Source organism: Aquarana catesbeiana, linkage group LG01 (assembly GCF_042186555.1).
Source record: "Aquarana catesbeiana isolate 2022-GZ linkage group LG01, ASM4218655v1, whole genome shotgun sequence".
In the NCBI taxonomy this organism is placed as follows: domain Eukaryota; kingdom Metazoa; phylum Chordata; class Amphibia; order Anura; family Ranidae; genus Aquarana; species Aquarana catesbeiana.
Genome location: NC_133324.1, coordinates 649,119,276 through 649,141,469, shown reverse-complemented (window position 1 = coordinate 649,141,469; position 22,194 = coordinate 649,119,276). Strand labels below are relative to the sequence as shown.

Here is a 22,194-nt window from a genome sequence, read left to right as displayed (position 1 = left end):
TTGGCAATGCTGCAGCGGCTGCACACACAGCAGAGGGCCATCAATGAGTACCTATGCGAGTATGGCACCAGGGCAGGGTCCGGGGAGCTTGGCTTCTTTTTGCCACGCCAGTGGCTACTGATCAAGGATGTATGCACTGTCCTGTCACCATTTGAGGAGGCCACAAGGATGGTGAGCAGCGACAATGCATGCTTCAGTGACACTGTCCCTCTAGTCTTCCTGCTGGAGCATGCGCTTCGTGGAATCATGGACAGGGCACTTGAGGCAGAACAGCGGGAAGAAGAGGAGGACTTCCTTTCCTCTCAAGGCCCTCTTTATTCAGATAGCATTCCTGCAGACCCACCAAACACACAGGAAGAAGAGGAGGAGCATTGTGTCAGCATGGATGTGGAGGATAACACTAAGCAGCAGTCTTCAAGGGCTAGTTATCAGTCCCCAGAAACCCAAGAAGTTATACATGGGTGGGAGGAGGTAGTTACGGATAATGTGATCCTTAGTGGACCAGAGGACTCAGAATCGAATGCCTCTGCAAACTTACGCTGCATGGCCTCCCTGATTTTGCAAAGCCTGCAAAAGGACCCTAGGATTCATGGTATCAAGGAGGGGTATCATTACTGGCTGGCAACCCTTTTTGATCCACGTTACAAGGGTAAAGTTGAAACATCTTCAGGAGGCCTTAAAGAAAGGTTTGTGTAATGTATTTCCAGACCCTGGGAGGTTACCATTTCCTGGTGCTGAACAATGTGTTGCTGAAGCTTCATTTAGTCAGAGGAAGAGCGGTGGAGAAGGTGGCTGGCTGACCGATGCCTTTAAACAATTTTTTAGTCCTCAGCGCCAAGGTCTGATCGGTTCAAGCAACCATCGCCGGCGTCTGCATTATATGGTGCAGGAATATCTAGGGGCAAGAGTAGACTTGGAGACCTTTCCAACAGAGCATCCACTGGGTTACTGGGACTTGAGGATGGACCACTGGCCAGAACTTGCTCAATATGCAATTAAGCTACTGGCCTGTCCTGCATCCAACGTGCTTTCTGAACACACATTCAGGGCTGCTGGAGGGTTTGTAACAGATCAAAGAGTGCGCATGTCCACAGACATCGTTGATAGGCTCACATTCATAAAAATGAATCAGTCTTGGATCAGCAGATGAACTGATGAAGACAAATTTCTTCATCAGTCGTATTCTTCTACATATTTTTGGTAAAAAAAAATCGCAATAAGTGTATATTGATTGGTTTGCTCAAAAGTTATAGCGTCTACAAAATAGGGGATAGATTTTATTATTAATTTTCTTTTTACTAGTAATGGTGGCATTCTGCGATTTTTATCATGACTGCGACATTGTGGCGGACACATCGGACACTTTTGACACTATTTTGGGACCACTGACATTTATACAGGGATCAGAGCTAAAATAGCCACTGATTACTGTATAAATGTCACTGGCAGGGAAGGGGTTAAACACTAGGGGGCGATCAAGGGCTTGTGTATTCCCTGGATGTGTTCTAACTGTAGGGGAGATGGGCTCACTACAACATGACAGAGATCACTGCTCCCGATGACAGGGAGCAGTAGATCCCTGTCATGTTGCTAGGCAGAACAAGGAAATGCCTTGTTTACATAGGCATCTCCCATTCTGCCTCTCCTCACCGCAATCGCGGGCTGCATGCTCGTATGGCACACGGCGCGTGCACCCGCTAGGCGGGTATTTTAAAAGGACGTACAGGTACGCCCTTTTGCCTGCCCGTGCCATTCTGCTGACGTAAATTGGCGTGTGGCGGTCAGCATGTGGTTAGCAGGGGCATGTAATTACAATTTTTGATCTAATATTTCACAGCAGGGCCCGTTCCTGTGCCCATCAAGAGTAGCTGTGAGGGGTTACAGTGTTCTGGTGCCACCAAAACCAAAGGCCCAATTTTTATGCCCCTGTTTAACAGGGGCATGTAATTACTATTTTTGAAATAATAGTTAAGCAGGGCCCGTTCCTGCACCCAACAAGAGTAACTGTGAGGGGTTACAGTGTGCTAGCGCCACCAAAACCAAAGGCCCAATTTTTCTTCCCCTGTTTAACAGGGCCATGTAATTTCAATTTTTGATATAATATTTCACAGCAGGGCCCGTTCCTGTCCCCAACAAGAGTAACTGTGAGGGGTTACAGTGTTCTGGTACCACCAACACCTAAGACCTAGTTTTTCTGCAGAGTATATAGGGCAGGCCGTATAGTATATATACTGCTGTTCAGAGCATATAGTGCCTGGGGGACCCCCACGCCATTTAAAAAAAAAATTTGGTCTGGGATTCCCCTTAATATCCATACCAGACCTGAAGGGCCTGGTATGGATTTTGGTGGGGGCGGGGGGGGGGGGGGACATCCACGCCATTTTTTTTTTTTTTTTGTATTTTTGGTATTTTTATCTATATTGCCGGGATCCGACAATACATTACAGTCGCAAGCAGTTTTGAATTATATTTTTTCCTTTAGAAATGTAATTTTGCTGTGGTACTGTTTCATTTTTATTGTTTCACTTTAAGCATTATTAAAATCACTGCTCCCAAAAAAGTCAGTTTTTAAAACTTTTTTTTGCACTGATAGATGTCCCCTGAGGCAGGACCCGGGTACCCAAACACTTTTTATGGCAATAACTTGCATATAAGCCTTTAAAATTAGCATTTTTGATTTTCTCACTTTCGCGTCCCATAGACTTTAACAGTGTTCGCATGTTCAAACAATTTTTTTGCCTGTTCGCAAACCGAACTGGGGGGTGTTTGGCTCATCCCTACTGGATATATGGGGGATGTCTCCTTGCTAGATATAGAGGGCATGTCTCTTTACTGGATTTATGGGGCATGTCTCTTTGCTGGATATATGGGGCATGACTCTTTGCTGGATATATGGGGCATGTCTCTTTGCTGGATGTATGGGGCATGTTTCTTTGCTGGATATATGGGACATGTCTCTTTGCTGGATATATTGGGCATGTCCCTTTGATGCATACATGGGGGATATCTCTTTGCTAAATATATAGGACATGTCTCTTTGCTGGACTGGATATATGGGGGATATCTCCTTGCTGGATATATGGGGCATGTCTCTTTGCTGAGTACAACCCCTGGAAAAAATTATGGAATCACCAGTCCCTGAGGATGTTCCTTCAGTTGTTTATTGTTGTAGAAAAAAAGCAGATCACAGACATGGCCAAAAACTAAAGGCATTTCAAATGGCAACTTCCTGGCTTTAAGAAACACTAAAAGAAATCAAGAAAAATAATTGTGGTGGCCAGTAACAGTTAGATTTATGGAACAAGCACAGGGAATAAATTATGGAATCACTCAATTCTGAGGAAAAAATTATGGAATCACCCTGTAAATTTTCATTACAAACACTAACACCTGCATCAGATTAAATCTGCTTGTTAGTATGTAGGTAAAGAGGGTAAATCATCACGCAGTGTTGCACAAGATGTTGGTTGTTCACAGTCGGCTGTCTCTAAAACATGGACCAAATACAAACAACATGGGAAGGTGGTTAAAGGCAAGCATACTGGTAGACCAAGGAAGACATCAAAGCGTCAAGACAGAAAACTTAAAGCAATATGCCTTGAAAACAGAAAATGTAAAACAAAACAAATGAGGAACAAATGGGAGGAAACTGGAGTCAACATCTGTGACCGAACGGTAAGAAACCGCCTAAAGGCAATGGGATTTACATACAGAAAAGCTAAAAGAAAGCCATCTCTAACACCTAAACACAAAAAACAAGGTTGCAATGGGCTAAGGAAAGGCAATCGTGGACTGTGGATGATTGGATGAAAGTCATATTCAGTGATGAATCTTGAATCTGCATTGGGCAAGGTGATGATGCTGGAACTTTTGTTTAGTGCCATTCCAATGAGATTTATGCAGACGACTGTCTGAAGAAAACATGCAAATTTCCACAGTCAATTATGATATGGGGCTGCATGTCAGGTAAAGGCACTGGGGAGATGTCTGTCATTAAATCTTCAATAATTGCACAGGTTTACATTGAAATTTTGGACACTTTTCTTATCCCATCTATTGAAAGGATGTTTGGGGATGATGAAATCATTTATCAAGATGATAATGCATCTTGCCATAGAGCAAAAACTGTGAAAAAATTCATGAAGAAAGACACATAAGGTCAATGTCATGGCCTGCAAACAGTCCGGACCTCAATCCAATTGAAAATCTGTGGTGGAAGTTAAAGAAAATGGTCCATGACAAGGCTCCTACCTGCAAAGATGATTTGGCAACAGCAATCTGAGAAGGCTGGAGCCAGATTGATGAAGAGTACTCTTTATCACTCATTAAGTCAATGCCTCAGAGACTGGAAGCAGTTATAAAAGCCAGAGGTGGTGCAACAAAGTACTAGTGATGTGTTGGAGTGTTATTTTGTTTGTTTGTTTTTCATGATTCCATATTTTTTTCCTCAGAGTTGAGTGATTCCATAATTTATTCCCTGTGCTTGTTCTATAAATCTAACTGTTACTGGCCACCACAATTATTTTTCTTGATTTCTTTTAGTGTTTCTTAAAGCCAGAAAGTTGCCATTTGAAATGCCTTTAGTTTTTGGCCATGTCTGTGATCTGCTTTTTTTTCTACAACAATAAACAACTGAAGGAAAATCCTCAGGGACTGGTGATTCCATCATTTTTGCCAGGGGTTGTATACGGGGCATGTATATAATATATGCAATTTATACAGTTCATTTGTATCGCTTTAATTATTTTTCCCATTATGGATGTGAGTGGAGCCTCATGTCTATGTTTTGCCTAAGGCTTCACAAAGCCTAGAACTGTCTCTTTCAGTGGATAATTAAAGCAGAAATTCTTTTGAATGAACAATAGGTTATTTATTTTGAAATCTAAAGAAGATAAATGTTGACCCAATAGAGAGATGATTTCTATAACATGTCAAAGTTAGCCAAACACCAGAAGTTCCAGATGTCTTATCCATGTCTTTGCTACAAATTTAGCTTTATGGCTTTATGTCAAATTATAAAAGTTCAGAATGTTAAAATTGTGGTGGATACCTAGAAAAACTTATTATCTGTTACTGAAAAAATTGTCAATTTACTAATGCTTGCATGTGTAGTGTCATTACAGAGCTTATTTTAATGATCAACATGTTTTTGTGAGTTCATTAAAGTGTGTATTCAGCCATTTGTTTCACTTTTTGGCATTGGATTGAAGGAGGAAGAATTCAGAGCCTTTTGTTCAAAAGACTTTCACTCACTTTCAGGCAGGTACAGTTTATCCTCTATTTGGTAGATAGTGCTGTGTTGCTGTGCCACTGTGCAGATGGAGTGCAGGCTCGGAGGAACATTGTTCATTTGCAGACTCCATAGGTTTCACCAGGGGAGCTGTGGTACGATTGGAGTGACCTTTGGTGGCCATCTTTAGTATGGGCAGTGTTAATAAACATCAATGCCTTGCTGGATTTGGCATGCATTTTCGAGTGGCTAGAATAGGTAGAGAATTAGGGCACCACTGCATGCCCTGCTATTCACTAGTCTTCGGGATTACTGTGTAGGATGTGTACAGCTTCCCAAGTGCCGCTTGTGCCCCCACTCAGCCAGTCAACCACCCCTCTTGTAGATACTGCCTGGTAATGTAGGCTATGCCTGTGTGATATCTTGTGGTGCTGAAGATATACAGTTGTACTACCAACGTTACTGTAACTTCTACTATCAGCATTACTGCACCTGTACTGTCAGTGTGACTGAGTTTTCTACTGTAAGAGTACCTAAAACCGATACTTCCCGTGTTCTGCCACAGTTGCTACAGCCATATTACTAGTGCTAGTGATTGCAGATTGCTGTTTACCTTGTTATCTGTTTTACATGAAAATCATCAACAGCATACAACAACTTTTCAACCTTTTTCTGGACCTTGTGTGTTCTTTCTTCAACCTGGGTACCAACCTCCTGGCCCTGTCCATACACTTACTGTCCCAATGACAACAGTTTAACTGGACAGAAGGTAAAAGAAACATTTTTAAATGCAATACAGATAGAAATACATTTTTTTGTAGAGTAGGGAAAGGCTTTGTATTGCTGTCTATTACTGCTGCTACTACTTTCTGTCTTCTGAACCCATAGTCACAGTGAGGGGAAATCCCTCTAACACAACCCTTATTATAGTAAAAACCCATCAGAAGTTTTGACCCTACCCCACTTTACCAAAACTAAGGAAGAGTTTTGACTGGACATACATTTTAAAGGCTCTATAGAATAGGTTGGTTGAATTTGGCACATGCATGATATTTCAACGATTTTGCAGTATTTTAAGAGCATGAATCTCTAGCTCTGACTCTTAAAGGAGCTTGAGATGTTGGGCTTCCGGATCCCCAGGTTGCAGATCATATCATGATATTAAACGCAAAACAAAAATGTATTATATTGCAGCTACCTGTTCTTATATGTAAGAACTGACTTTGTTACCTTTTTTAGGCTTTTCTTCTCCTTTGTTTTCACCTGGTGATTCTGCCAGTAAGTCATTTATCTTAATTGTACAGTACAGGGCACAGGACTGGTATCAATAGACTATGAGTTACATGATGTTACCTTCCCAACAACCCACATTGAACTCGCTCGTTGAGAATAGCAATTGCAATCTCAGAAGTTGGGCCTGGAGTCTGTCCTTCTATTCAGCTGATATCAGAGCATCCACTGGTTATAAGCGTTCCACAGGAATCTCATCTTTAAATCACCCCCACCTAAATAGAATGTGAGATGAGGGTAGCTGAGTTTACCTACCCTAGTAACGTTTAGGACCATAACATCACTGGGAAATCAGAGGCATTGTGGACACTGACTTGGACTCTTCCCTGTACCTTCTGTAGCACTCTAGATATATCTTAGATAAATCCAGGGGATCGATTCTATTCCAGAGTCTTTATCTTTATTCAGGTCTGTTCTATAACAGTGTAAGATCCTGGTTAGACCTAGCTCAACTTCACTGAGACTCTGAAACAGGCCACCTTTCTATCACAGTAGTGTCAGGAACAATGAATCAGACTGAGATATAAAATGCAGTAAATACCACACCTTTTAATAAAATGGTAAAAATGGTACAGAACAGTAAACGTAGTCAAAACATAGCCAGGGATCGGAAGCCAAAGTGGATAGTCAGACAAGCCAGTAAATCAGTAAACTAGAGATCAGCGTAGTCGGAGGCCATACAACAGGATCAGGAACCAGAAGGAACATCAGTCAGGCAAAGTCTTTAACAGGAACACAGCAGAGAATCTCCAGATATGTTTAACCAAGGCGAAGGCATGAAAGGAATGAACAAGGCAGTTTAAATAGCCAGAAGGGGCTGGTTGTAGGCTGAACTGACGAGCAGGAAATGATCACCAGGTGAGCCACTGTGAAACGATGAGTGCTGACAATTATCTGACAGCTGAGCAGTCTGAGCACAGAGAAGGGAGCTGCTGAGAGCCCAGCCCTGACGAATAGAACTTTCTTTGTCTTCTCAAGCCTCCATAATCTTTTCACTCCCTTTGCTGGGGGTTTCGCGGTCATTTTTTAGTATCAATAAGAACTGGAAGCCATATTTCCAGCAGTGGGGAAAATGAGCAATAGGGGTTCAGAGGTGGGACAAAATTTAAATGTGAGAATTTGATTTGTAGAGATCTGTAATTGAATTAAACTCATTGCACAAAGGAAAAATATCATATGTATATCTTACTGTGTAACAGATGCTTTATTAAATTATTAAAAACCTATTTTACATTATTTTGACTCTATTATCCACATGTGTCTAAAGTCTGCAAACCCTAAGCTTGATTGCTGCCTAAAACAGAACAATGGCAGTTAGATGTTGAGTGATATTGGCACGAGAAAGGTAATTTGTTTAGATGTGTGATCAGAACCAGGTTTAAAAGCAATAAATGTTGTATCACATTTAGGATTTCAAAGGTAATCCCCTAAGTGACTTGTCAGAATAGAGACTGCAAATGAAATTTTCATAAAAATGCGATTCCTTTTGCTGATATAACTACCTTTCTTCCTTAAGGAACTAACACGTTTCAATTACTAGAACTTTCACATAAATGTGAAAAATAGAGAAATCATATTACAGGTGTGGATAGAGTCCTTATTGTAAATCTGTAATAGAGCTGAAAAAGATGGGACTGATGCAGAGAATACATTATCATAAGTCATGTAGCTTGAATGCAGCAGAATCTGATATTTTTTAATAAAGTGGCATTGCATGTATAGCAGAAATATTAATTTTCATCTTACCAAAATCAATGTATTAAAGAAAATCCAAATGTAATCACTAAATCTCATATAAGCCTTAACCTGTCAATGTAATTCCAGAAGTTGTTTTAGTCAATATACAGTATCACACAAAAGTAAGTACACCCCTCACATTTTTGTAAATATTTTATTCTATCTTTTCATGTGACAACACTGAAGAAATGACACTTTGCTACAATGTAAAGTAGTGAGTGTACAGCTTGTATAACAGTGTAAATTTGCTGTCCCCTCAAAATAACTCAACACACAGCCATTAATGTCTACACCATTGGCAACAAAAGTGAGTACACCCCTAAGTGAAAATGTCCCAATTGGGCCCAATTAGCCATTTTCCTTCCCTGGTGTCATGTGACTCGTTAGTGTTGTAGTCTTGTAGAGCAGGAGAATTATCGTTTTATCTCTTGAGTTAATCCCCTTTTTAATGCATGCCAATATTCTGTTGACTTTGCTTGCAGCAGCGTGGCATTGCATGCTATTGCTTGAGCCTGTCATCTACTAGGACCCACAGGTGCTTTTCCATCCTAGATTCCCCAACTGGTTCCCTGACTGCTTAGCAAGGCACAACAGAGCATCACTATGGATCTTTTAATATGGTTGTCCCACTGGCGCTACTGAGGGAGATTAAAATTACACATGGTAGTTGACAAACATGAGCAAACTCTAGTAAACTCTCTTAAAGTGGTTGTACACCCTGTACAACCACTTTTACCTACAGGTAAGCCTATTTTAAGGCTTACCTGTAGGTGCTTGAAATATCTCCTAAACCTCCATGGTTTAGGAGATATTTACTAAAAAGCCGAGCGCCGATGACTACCCCGCATGCACCGATGTCATTGGCGCATGCTCCCTTTAGAAAGGGCACATCGTGCCGTTCTAATAGGGGTCATCCCGTGCACAGGAGCGTCGTCAAGCAACTCCGGCCAGTCACAGAGCCTCAGTTTGCGGCCCTGGAAGGAAGAGGGGCAAAGATTCCAATCAGTGCCACCTATCAGTGCCCATCAACGCTGTCTATCAGTGCCCATCAGTGCTGCCTATCAGTGCCACCTGTCAGTGCCAATCAGTGCCACCTGTCAGTGCCAATCGGTGCCAACCAATGCCACCTATCAGTGCCCATCAGTGCTGCCTATCAGTGCCAATCAGTGCTTCCAATCAGTGCCCATCAGCGATGCCTATCTGTGCTGCCTATCAGTGCCAACCAATGCCACTTATCAGTAGCCATCAGTGCCGCCTATCAGTGCCAACAAATGCCACCAGTTCCCATCAGTGTTGCCTATCAGTGCCTGCTATCAGTGCCCATCTGTGCTGCCAATCAGTGCCAACCAATGCCACCTATCAGTGCCAATCAGTGCTACCTATCAGTGCCAACCAGTGCTGCCTATTAGTGCCACCTATCAGTGCCAATCAGTGCCCATCTGTGCTGCCTATCAGTGCAGTGGGCTGCCAATCAGTGCCCATCAGTGCAACCTATCAGTGCCCATCAGTGCTGCCTATCAGTCCTCATCAGTGCTGGCTATCAGTGCCATTAGTGCTGCCAATCGGTGCCACCTATCAGTGCCAATCAGTGTTCATCAGCGATGCCTATCTGTGCTTCCTATCAGTGCCAACCAATGCCACTTATCAGTGCCTATCAGTGCCAATCAGGGCCCATTAGTGCTGCCTATCAGTGCCGCCCATCAGTGCTGCTTATCAGTGCCAATCCGTGCTGCCAATTAGTACCAATCAGTGCCACCTATCAGTGCCACCCAGCAGTGCCTATCAGTGCCCATGAGTTCTGTCTATCAATGCTGCCAATCAGTTCCCATCAGTGCTGCCAATCGGTGCCCATCATTGCACTGAGTGCAGGGATGGGGAGATGAACTCAGCAGACAGGCACATTGTCCATGGAGGCCGGCCTGGTGGGGCACAACTGAAATCCATCTATGCTTATTAATGCCACATGCCGATCTTTAGTATAAAAGGTAATCACCACACTACTATTTACAATAAACTACTGGAGATAAAATAAAAAAAGTGTCAGTAAAAGGCTTGCTGCTAAGCACTGTTATGTGTTCCCACGCCACAAAAGAATAAACGTGTAGTGCTGACTTACTGATCAATAATGGTGGAACCCTCTAATGTATGTAAATCTCAATAAATTTCAATATTACCACAATACCGATCTCTGTGATGTGTAACTTCACATATAATACACATCAAACTGAAAAAAGACATACAAAATGAAACTTGGCAGGGGTGGTGGAAATCCCTCCTACAAATATTTGCCATACAGATTAACTTGCAAGTGCAACAATTCCAATGATATGTGATGTCACATGTAACACACATCAAAATGAGAATAAGATATACATTTTCTTTAAACTTAGCAAGGATGGTGGAAACCCCTCTACAGATAGTTTCAATACAAATTAACTTCAAGTGCAACAACTATGGTAGTTAAAGCTGTTATAGCCGCAAAGAGTGGGCCAACTCAATATTGAACCTTACGGACTAAGTCTGGGATGCCATTAAAGTTCACGTGCATGTAAAGGCAGGTGTCCCAATACTTTTGGTAATTTAGTGTGTGTGTGTGTGTGTGTGTGTGTGTGTGTGTGTGTGTGTGTGTGTGTGTGTGTGTGTGTGTGTGTGTGTGTGTGTGTGTGTGTGTGTGTGTGTATATATATATACACACACGCATGTGTGCTTGAGCTTTTTGGTGCACGCCTATGAGCATATACAAATGTGACACAAGCCATATTGTAATTGATTGCTATTAAAAATTACCTTTCCTTTTCAATCTGCAGCCACTGTAATTTTCTATAAATGCAATGCAATATGGCTACATGGAGTTGTTTTGTACAGAGAATGTGTACTGACCACCCCCCCAGGAACATCTATTCCTGCCTGTGTGATTGGCTCACCAATTTTTCCAGAAGTCTGCCTAAGATACAAGTCAGATTTCAGGCATCTCTTGTAACAAAAATGTCATTTTTGGTGACACACTCCCTGTAGGCACAGAGGAACACACAGAGATTTCTTCAGAATAACAAAAGGTAGGAATCTGCAACAAAGGTTGTTGTAATCCTTGCAATGTCCTAGGGGGGAATGTAAAAAAGTTTAAATAGATCACACAGGGGGCAATGTTTTTTTTTATCAACAAAAGTGGAGTTCCGCTTTAAAAGCAATATTTTTCTTTTGAACTACCTTACCCTAACCTAAGTGGTAATGTCTACATTTTTTTTAATTACACTTTTTCATATATTTTCTATTTCTTATCATAGGTGAAAGACAGAAATGAAGAGCCATACAAGCATCAAGCATCTTCTGTATTTTCATCTGCAACAGAAAGACTTAGCATTCAAATGGGTCCAATGGTAAGCCTATTTGCTAAATAACTATTCTTATTATGTAGTAACGCTTGCATATATTATGTCTTTGTTAAAACCTTCTAATATTTCTTGCAAATACAGTGTGCCAAAACAACCATATGGTAAATCACTCCCTGTTTCACCGCATCTTTGCATGACAGGAGACTGTGACCGGTTCTCAATAAAGCCAGTTCTCACTGCTCCGGGGCAGCCGCAGAGCACACTGGAAAAGGGTCCTGTGTGTCTTTAGCTCTATTTCAGGTGCAAATTCAGCCAAAAATTCAGACCTGATTCACGTCTGATACGGTGTATAGGGACGCACCGGACCCCTGCTGTGAGCTGTGGCCGCAGCTAGTGTGAACCCAGCCTTAAACTCCACAAAACTAATCCAGAAGTGCAAAGTGCAGTTGGTTGCTCATTGCATAATGCATATCAGACCAAAACAATCATACTTCTTCTCGGAATGATCTTACATAAGAGAGATCTTTTAGTAAATGTATACTCCAATCAATTTATGTCTGTAGCCAACATGAATTTCTATAGTTGTGAATGACTGACACCTGTCTTTCGTTTTGACCAGTTTAAAAGGATTGTTTTTTACTATAAGCAAAATGCATAAGAAAAAAACATTTTCCAAGATCTCCAACTTTGACTCCTGTCAAAAGTAACTAAAATATAAAAAAGTTTAAATCGGTTTTACCTTTTTTTTAAAGCATTATCTTGTATGATCAATTCTTTCATTTCACTTTTGAATGTTTTAAATCATTTGTGATGATACACAACAAATAATCTAAAAGAAGAATTACATTATTTATTATCTCAGCCTTTCCTTTGAGAGAAACTTGATCACTTAATTTCCCTACAACACCATCTGTTGGTGAATCTGAGATCACAGCCCTTCCCAACAGTAATGCCCACAGTAACAGTAAACACACGAGCGGACTTTACGGCAGACTTGGTCCGGCGTACCGGATTTCGTCGGACAATTCGATCGTGTGTGGGCTCCAGCGGACTTTGTTTTCTCAAAAAGTTGGACGGACTTAGATTTGAAACATGTTTCAAATTTATCCAGTTCGGTCGAAAAGTCCGCTCGTCTGTATGCTAGTTCGATGGACAAAAAGCCACGCTAGGGCAGCTATTGGCTACTGGCTATCAACTTCCTTATGCCTTAGTCCGGTCGTACGTCATCACGTACGAATTCATCGGACTCTGGTTGATTTTGTGTAGGCTAGTCCGTTCATTCAGAAAGTCCGTCGTAAAGTCCGTCGAAAAGTCCGCCGGGAAAAGTCTGCCGTAAAGTCCGCTCGTGTGTACGCGGCATTAGGCAACCCTCACAACATTTACATATATTTTTAAAACATTTTGAGATGATTGATTGTCACCCATATACTTGATGTGAGAGGAAACAGAAACCTAGAAACCTGTGTTAAATTTTCTCCATTCCTATAAAATGGGTGTTTCTTTATCATCCATTGAGGGACATGAGAACATAATAATTCTTAGAAATCTTGGTTATACTGCCACCTACAGGAGCAACACTGGCAAACAAAAAACATTAGACCAGCCCCTGTATAGCTCTGCCTCCAACCATCATATCTAATTTTCTTCTAGTGTCTTAGAAGGTTGGATGCCTTTTCCTCAAATCCACTGGCTAAGAAAAACTATAACCATATTTTTTCCAGTGTTTTTATTTTTTTATTTTATTGTTTCTTCAATCAAGATACTCAGTACACAGTGGATATTTTTTCTTCAGTGATTTCAATCAAGACAAATGTTGCTTGAACTGGTCTCTATATAGTAGCTATCCAGGAGAGCATAGCCTCAGCATCCTAGCTTTAAATGTACTACCTGAACCCTGCTGAGCTGGTAGATTTGTGCGATTGGAATGTAACCTTTGAGCACTGAGCTTTGCCTTGTGATGTTTTCTAGGCCTCTGTGTTCGTTAGCTGCTGAGACCTTTCCAGGTTCAAAGTCATGGCACAGTCTCTGGTGTAATCCAATGTTTAAAGACTCAGAATGATTTAGCCTTTGAATCTAGTGAGATTAGACTGGAATGTGACCTGGTCTCTGCATTGTGGTGCTTTCCAGACCTTTGGGTACTCTGCTAGTTAGCCACAGAGGTCCAGATCCATGCCACAGCCTCTGGTATGACCCAGTCTCTGAGGACTCACAAAGTGAGTAAGGCAGAAAAAAGTTACAGTCAGAAACAGTCTGGCTTGAACAAAGGGAGCTGCCTCATGGATGGTAGCACTGGCGACTATTTTAAAATTTCCACCACCACCACCATCTTACAGTGGTATTGGTGAAGGCAAATGAGTATTTGCTGACATCATCTACTAGATGGAGTGTTGCATGTCTTCCACCATTTAACCTAGAGGAAGCAACTTACTACTGCTGTTCCTGTTTTTAAATATTAAAGTGATAGTGTGGCGCTAATAAGAGGATACGTGTACCCTGGATATGGTACAACTGGACCCAAGTATAATGTGCCAATACACCATGACAAAACAAAAACAAAAGGTAAACTATGCTCAATACAGTGAGTGCATAAAACAAAAAATAAAAGTCCACAAAGATGTGAAGGGGTGAATTCTTCCCGTGAAGGTGTCTCCAATCACATGGGGGTAAAAAATCACTTGTCTGTAGTCACTTTCAATAACACTTCGAAGGTAAATAATTACTCTTACCAACTGTGGTGGACCCTGGGTGTCATACGACAGAAGGGTCGGACAAGGTTGGGATCCTATAAGGGATGGATCAGATGCTGGACACAGGGGAGAGGTCAGACAGATCCAATGTTTTGTCCCCGGCTCTCGGTCCGTGGATTCCACAGGCACTCTGATCCGGTTATCTCCCAAAGCGCTTCCTCATGGACTCCGAAGAACAAACACATGGGAACAGGGGAAGAAGGACTCCAAATAGTGCAGGTCAAATCAGATGGTTTATTGATATAGGTCAGATATCAAAAAATGGTACAATAAAAGTGATCACAAAAGTATAAAAAAGAGGATAAAAGCAATGTGGGGTACAGAAAATGCAGGCCAAACGCGTTTCAACACTAAAAAGTCTTCAACTGGGGCAAAAAAAAGTTGAAGACCTTTTAGTGTCGAAACGCATCGGACCTGCATTTCCTGTACCCCACATTGCTTTTACTTAGTTCTTGATATGTCGATGGTGTATCTTCTGCCTTGCAGTTAGAGGATCAGCCAGCTGTTCTAGGCATAGCATCTTTTAGAGCTCTAATGGCTCCAAAGGCCGTTCCAAAAAACTTTATATGTAAAACATTCCTCTATAAAGATTGGAAACAACCCATGGAATCATGGCTTCCTCCTGACAATTTGAAGGAGCCTTTTCCCTTTGAAAGGAAATTTGATGAATAGTGGTCTCTGCCCAATGTAGCCACTACATTCATCCAGCTTAACAAGTATACTATCAAGCAAGTTGTTGATATTCAGGTTTCACTGACATTTTGATCTCCTACTTGGGCATTAGTTTGAGTTATCTGGAGTAACTCTTTGGCCCCTGTTGGTGGTGACACAGATTTGTTAATGAATGCCATTGTGGATCAGATATCTTGAAGGAGAGCCCTCCATCTTACAGACAGCTACTCTTGCCCTGGAGTTTTGAGAACAAATGTTTGACATGCTGCAGTTCAGCTGTGATGGTCTGTTGCCAGCATCTATGCTTGTGTCTTGCATGGATGTAATGTCTGTTCAGATGCATAGTGTGCTTTGGCTTTGTGTCCAGCATGCTGAGGATTAGGGATGAGCTTCAAATTCGAGTCGAACTCATGTTCGACTCGAACATTGGCTGTTCGCAAGTTCGCCGAATAGTGAACAATTTGGGGTGTTGGGGTATTCGAATGCCGCGGAACACCCTTTAAAAGTAATTTTAAAGGCTTATATGCAAGTTATTGTCATAAAAAGTGTTTGTGGACCTGGGTCCTGCCCCAGGGGGCATGGATCAAAGTTTTAAAAACTGACGTTTTTTTCGAGAGCAGTGATTTTAATAATGCTTAAAGTCAAACAATAAAAGTGTAATATCCCTTTAAATTTCATAGCTGGGGGGTGTCTATAGTATGCCTGTAAAGGGGTGCATGTTTCTCATGTTTAGAACAGTCTGACAGCAAAATTACATTTCAAAGGAAAAAAGTCATTTAAAACTACTCGCGGCTATTGCATTGCCGGTCCGACAATACACATAAAAGTTCATTGATAAAAACGGCATGGGAATTCCCCACAGGGGAACCCCGAACCAAAATTAAAAAAAAAAATTACGTGGGGTCCCCCTAAATTCCATACCAGGCCCTTCAGGTCTGGTATGGATATTAAGGGGAACCCCGGCCAAAATTTTAAAAAAATGATGTGGGGGTCCCCCTAAATTCCATACCAGACCCTTCAGGTCTGATATGGATTTTAATGGAAACCCCGCGCCAAAATTAAAAAAAAAAATGGCGTGGGGTCCCCCCCAAAAATCCATACCAGACCCTTATCCGAGCATGCAACCTGGCAGGCCGCAGGAAAAGAGGGGGGGACGAGAGAGCGGCCCCCCTCCTGAACCGTACCAGGCCACATGCCCTCAACATTGGGAGGGTGCTTTGGGGTAGCCCCCCAAAACACCTTGTCCCCATGTTGATGAGGACAAGGGCCTCATCCCCACAACCCTGGCCGGTGGTTGTGGGGGTCTGCAGGAGGGGGGCTTATCAGAATCTGGAAGCCCCCTTTAAGAAGGGGACCCCCAGATCCCGGCCCCCCCCTGTGTGAAATGGTAAGGGGGTACAAAAGTACCCCTACCATTTCACTAAAAAACTGTCAAAAATGTTAAAAATGACAAGAGACAGTTTTTGACAATTCCTTTATTTAAATGCTTCTTCTTTCTTCTTTCTTCTATCTTCCTTCATCTTCTTCTTCTTCTTCTGGTTCTTCTGGCTCTTCTGGTTCTTCCTCCGGCGTTCTCGTCCAGCATCTCCTCCGCGGCGTCTTCTATCTCCTTCTCCTCGGGCCGCTCCACACCCATGGCATGGGGGGAGGCTCCCGCTCTTCATCTTCTTCTCTTCTTCATCTTCTTCTTCATCTTCTTCTCTTCTTCTCTTCTTCATTTTCTTCTCCGGGCCGCTCCGCACCCATGCTGGCATGGAGGAAGGCTCCCGCTGTGTGACGCGTCTCCTCTTCTGACGGTTCTTAAATAATGGGGGGCAGGGCCACCCGGTGACCCCGCCCCCCCTGACGCACGGGACATGACGGGACTTCCCTGTGGCATTCCCCGTGACGTCACAGGGAAGTCCCGTCAAGTCACCGTGCGTCAGAGGGGGGCAGGGTCACCAGGTGGCCCCGCCCCCCGTTATTTAAGAACCATCAGAAGAGGAGACGCGTCACACAGCGGGAGCCTCCCTCCATGCCAGCATGGGTGCGGAGCAGCCCGGAGAAGAAAATGAAGAAGAGAAGAAGAGAAGAAGATGAAGAAGAAGATGAAGAAGAGAAGAAGATGAAGAGAAGAGTGGGAGCCTTCCCCCATGCCATGGGTGCGGAGCGGCCCGAGGAGAAGAAGATAGAAGACGCCGCGGAGGAGATGCTGGGCGAGAACGGCGGAGGAAGAACCAGAAGAGCCAGAAAAACCAGAAGAAGAAGATGATGAAGGACGATAGAAGAAAGAAGAAAGAAGAAGCATTTAAATAAAGGAATTGTCAAAAACTGTCTCTTGTCATTTTTAACATTTTTGACAGTTTTTTATTGAAATGGTAGGGGTACCTTTGTACCCCCTTACCATTTCACACGGGGGGGGCCGGGATCTGGGGGTCCCCTTGTTAAAGGGGGCTTCCAGATTCCGATAAGCCCCCCGCCCGCAGACCCCCACAACCACCGGCCAGGGTTGTGGGGATAAGGCCCTTGTCCTCATCAACATGGAGACAAGGTGTTTTGGGGGGCTACCCCAAAGCACCCTCCTAATGTTGAGGGCATGTGGCCTGGATACGGTTCAGGAGGTTCGTCCCCCCCTCTTTTCCTGGGGCCTGCCAGGTTGCGTGATCGTATAAGGGTCTGGTATGGATTTTTGGGGGGACCTCACGCCGTTTTTTTTTTTTTAATTTTGGTGCGGGGTTCCCCTTAAAATCCATACCAGACCTGAAGGGTCTGGTATGGAATTTAGGGGGACCCCCACGTCATTTTTTTTTTAAATTTTGGTTCGGGGTTCCCCTGTGGGGTAATTCCCATGCCGTTTTTATCAAAGAACTTTTATGTGTATTGTCGGCCCGGCAATGCTAAAGCCGCGAGTAGTTTTAAATGACTTTTTTCGTTTGAAATATCATTTTGTTGTCAGACTGTTCTAAACACGGGAAACATGCGCCCCTTTACAGGCATACTATAGACACCCCCCAGCTATGAAATTTAAAGGGATATTACACTTTTATTGTTTGACTTTAAGCATTATTAAAATCACTGCTCCTGAAAAAATGTCAGTTTTTAAAACTTTTTTTTGCATTGATCCATGTCTCCTGGGGCAGGAACCAAGTCCCCAAACACTTTTTATGACAATAACTTGCATATAAGCCTTTAAAATTAGCACTTTTGATTATTCATGTTCGTGTCCCATAGACTTTAACGGTGTTTGCATGTTCGAACAAACTTTTTTCCTGTTCGCATGTTCTGGTGCGAACCGAACAGGGGAGTGTTTGGCTCATCCCTACTGAGGATATTCTCAAGGAGCATTTGATTTACTTCAAGGGTGGGTGTTGCTTTTACTCTGTCATTTCCGTTGCCTCTGGTGCTCTGACTGTGCACATGCCTCAACACAGGAAATCGTGGGATGGAGTAAAGGAACTCCATTCTTCATTTGCTAATACAGTGGTACCTCATGGGTAATCAGTCTACCTCCCACTCAAGCTCCAGATCTCAAGGCCAGAAGGCCCTCTGCATGAAGGTACACAAGGGGCTGTCTATCCATCTTGCTTTTCTTCCTCACAGTGTGCATGCTCAGACCTCCTCTTCTAGCTTCAACTCTAGAACCTTGAATCAGAAACTTCACTTTATCTGCCATTTCTAGTATTACTGCACCCCGTTGTACTTTATCCCAAGTTTGTTTGGGTTCCCTGCACCCTAGGATCTCTGATTCCTACCCTAATAACACCTTACTCTTGGGAAACCAACACAGATTATTACAACCCTTGTGCTGCTTGACTCTCTTCTACCCTGTCCCTCTGCTACGGGATCTTGTGTCCTGCAACATTGACAGAGATCAGTGTCTACTACTGCTTTACTTTGTAAGCACCTGATTGTTCTGGATGCTACTCACAACACTGACCCATACAATATGTCCACCCCTTTGCTGGCCTTCCCACTGTGGAACACTCAGGGGACTTTTACAAAGTGAGTCATTGTCCTAGTTGTTTGCACTTCAAGCTGGCCATAGACAGGTAGTTTTATTTTACTCCACCAGCAGGTTAAAAAAACAAAAACAAACAGATTTCTCCATTCATGCAAATAAGGTGGATCCCCCTGCTGGGACATTGTAATCTGATAGCAGTTGCGCAGTATGACACCTGTGAGATGGAGCTTAGATACAGCGGTATGGAGACTGTGCACGATTCCCATTAGACCAAGGTGCAGGTAGCCATCAGGATCAGAGACATGGTTGGGAAGCAAGCTGAAGTCAGCACGGTTAAACAGCAGGAACAAAGTCAGTGAACATGCCAGGGTCATAAACAGAGGAGCGAGAGGAAGCATGGTCAAGCAAGATGCCAAGGTCAGGATGAGGAGAAGGGCAGAGCTTGGTAAAGGCAAGCTGAGGTTGGAATTTGGAATTCAGCAGAGTACAGTCAGGAGCAAGCTGGGTCAGCAGGGCGTAGTCAGGAAACAGGAACGCAGGAACACAGATCAGAAGGTAGCTGAAGTTTATCCAGTGTTAGCCAGACATTCGTCCTTCCTTTAAAAAGAGTGCTTGGTATCATTCCTGAGATTGGGTGTGCGCGGGCATGCGTGAATGCGTGCATACGTTCACACTGACATGCACACAACATGTTACCACAGTTACTGGCTGGAGTCCCCTGCCTGTGTGCTGGCACATGCGTGCCACTGTTAACAACCTGACACTCCCTCTGTATCTGACTGGGTGACCTATTCTCTACATTGGAGAGCATTTGGTGTGTCAATTGTCACACTGTTTTCTTTCTGGAGTCAAGGTATTGGTTTCTGGATTGCCACCAGTGTTAATTTCGTCAACGAAAACGTTTTCGTCAGAGGCTTTTTTATGGTGATGAAAACAAAACTAAAAGTACAGCACATTTTCACCAACTGACGAAAACTATGACGAAAATAGAATCCGTTTTCATTAAGGAACGAAAATGGGACGTTAATGGCAAGGAGGGATGTTTACCCTCATGAATTTACTGTATTTATCGGCGTATAACACAGTGTATATGCCGATGTTTGTTTTTTACCAATAGGGGGCGGGGATCGGGCGGTCCGCCCCCAGGTGCCACACATTGGGGGGTGGTCAAGCCAGTCGCCCCGCCTCTCCTGGCCCTTGGACAGCACTGCCAGCAAAGTCTATCATTAGGAAAAAATCATTGCCAGCCCCTTCTCCTATACTGCTCCTCCTCCTGTATCACTCATTGTAAGCTGAAGCTTCTAACCTCAATAGCTTCATTCTTGCTGGCCGCTCTCCTCCTCCTGCTCCTCCTTCTCCGAGTGTTGCTTTAGATTGGTTTAGATTGGAGAAGGAGAGCGGTCACATGACCATCCATAAATCTTCAGAGGAGAGCAGCCATGTGACCGGGTCCATTCAAGAATGAAGCTATGAGGTAAATTTAGAGACTTTGATTTACAATGAGAGTGACACAGGAGGAGCTGTGTATGAGAAAGGGCTGGCAGTGATTTATCCTTAACTTTAGAGTACGCTGGCAGTGCTGTCCCAGGAGACTGGGGGTCTCCTGGGAATGCAGGGGGCTGTGTATTGTGGGGGGCTTTGTATTGTGCAGAGGGTGGGGGGCTGTGCTGTGTATTGTGGGGGGCTTTGTATTGTGCAGAGGGTGGGGGGCTGTGCTGTGTATTGTGGGGGGCTTTGTATTGTGCAGAGGGTGGGGGGCTGTGCTGTGTACTGTGGGGGGCTGGGGGGCTTTGTATTGTGCAGAGGGTGGGGAGCTGTGCTGTGTACTGTGGGGGGCTTTGTATTGTGCAGAGGGTGTGGGCTGGGCTGTGTAGTGTGGGGGGCTTTGTATTGTGCAGAGGGTGGGTCTGTGTTTTGTGTACTGTGGGGGACTTTGTATTGTGCATAGGGTGGGGGGGCTCTGTACTGTGGGGGTCTGTGTACTGTGGGGGGGCTGTGTATTGTGCGGAGGGTGGGGAGCTGTGTACTGTGCACATTCAATTTTAGTTGACTAAAATGATTATATTAGACTAAAATGTACTGGAGATTTTAGTCGACTAAAATATGACTAAAATGGGACTAAAACTGAAATGACATTTTACTCAAAGACTAATGCCCTGTACACACGGTCGGACTTTGTTCGGACATTCCGACAACAAAATCCTAGGATTTTTTCCGACAGATGTTGGCTGAAACTTGTCTTGCATACACACGGTCACACAAAGTTGTCGGAAAATCTGATCGTTCTAAACGCGGTGACGTAAAACACGTACATCGGGACTATAAACGGGGCAGTGGCCAATAGCTTTCATCTCTTTATTTATTCTGAGCATGCGTGGCACTTTGTCCGTCGAATTTGTGTACACACGATCGGAATTTCCGACAACGGATTTTATATTAAAAATTTTATATCCTGCTCTCAAACTTTGTGTGTCGGAAAATCCGATGGAAAATGTGTGATGGAGCCTACACACGGTCGGAATTTCCGACAACAAGGTCCTATCACACATTTTCCGTCGGAAAATCCGACCGTGTGTACGGGGCATAAGACTAAAACTTAAACACTTTCAGAAGACTAAAATGGGACTAAAACTAAAATGCCATTTTAGTCCTAAGAATAAGACTAAAACTAAATCGAAATTTGCTGCCAAAATTAACACTGATTGCCACATCTGCTGTCTCCTACTTTGAAGAGTGGGAGTTCTACAAGTGAGTGTGCCTCTTTACTTCCGTATCCGTTGCCAAGTTCCCTGGAGGATCAGCAATCAGAAAACTCTTATCCTGGTGCTGAACTCCCCTAAGTGTGATAGTGTAAGTCTGGAGGCTCTGATAGGACCTGTTTACTAGAAGATAGATTTTTTTCTGTGACTGCACCGTGGTCTTTTAAGCCTCCTTGCATTCCTTCCTGTTCCTATTGTTTATCAAGCAATACTAGGATTTCTACTCCTAGCTCCTTTTTGGAGGATTCAGATTCTGACCTATTACAGGACTAAGTTTTTATGACTCTTATGCCGCGTACACACGATCGGACATTGATCGGACATTCCGACAACAAAATCCATGGTTTTTTTCCGACGGATGTTGGCTCAAACTTGTCTTGCATACACACGGTCACACAAAGTTGGTCGGAAATTGCGAACATCAAGAACGCGATGACGTACAACACATGCAACAAGCCGAGAAAAATAAAGTGCGGCTCTTCTGCTT

General features: G+C 43.3%; 1 protein-coding gene across 2 annotated transcripts in view; it reads left to right on the top strand.

The window, feature by feature from the left end:
- The window catches only part of STPG2 (sperm tail PG-rich repeat containing 2), a 1,021,190-nt gene that overhangs the window by 279,163 nt on the left and 719,833 nt on the right, over positions 1-22,194 (top strand). For both annotated transcript variants that reach the window (XM_073601209.1, XM_073601213.1), the window contains exon 11: positions 11,542-11,634. In XM_073601209.1, the coding sequence (XP_073457310.1) occupies positions 11,542-11,634 (93 nt within the window). The remainder of the gene's footprint in view (positions 1-11,541; positions 11,635-22,194) is intronic.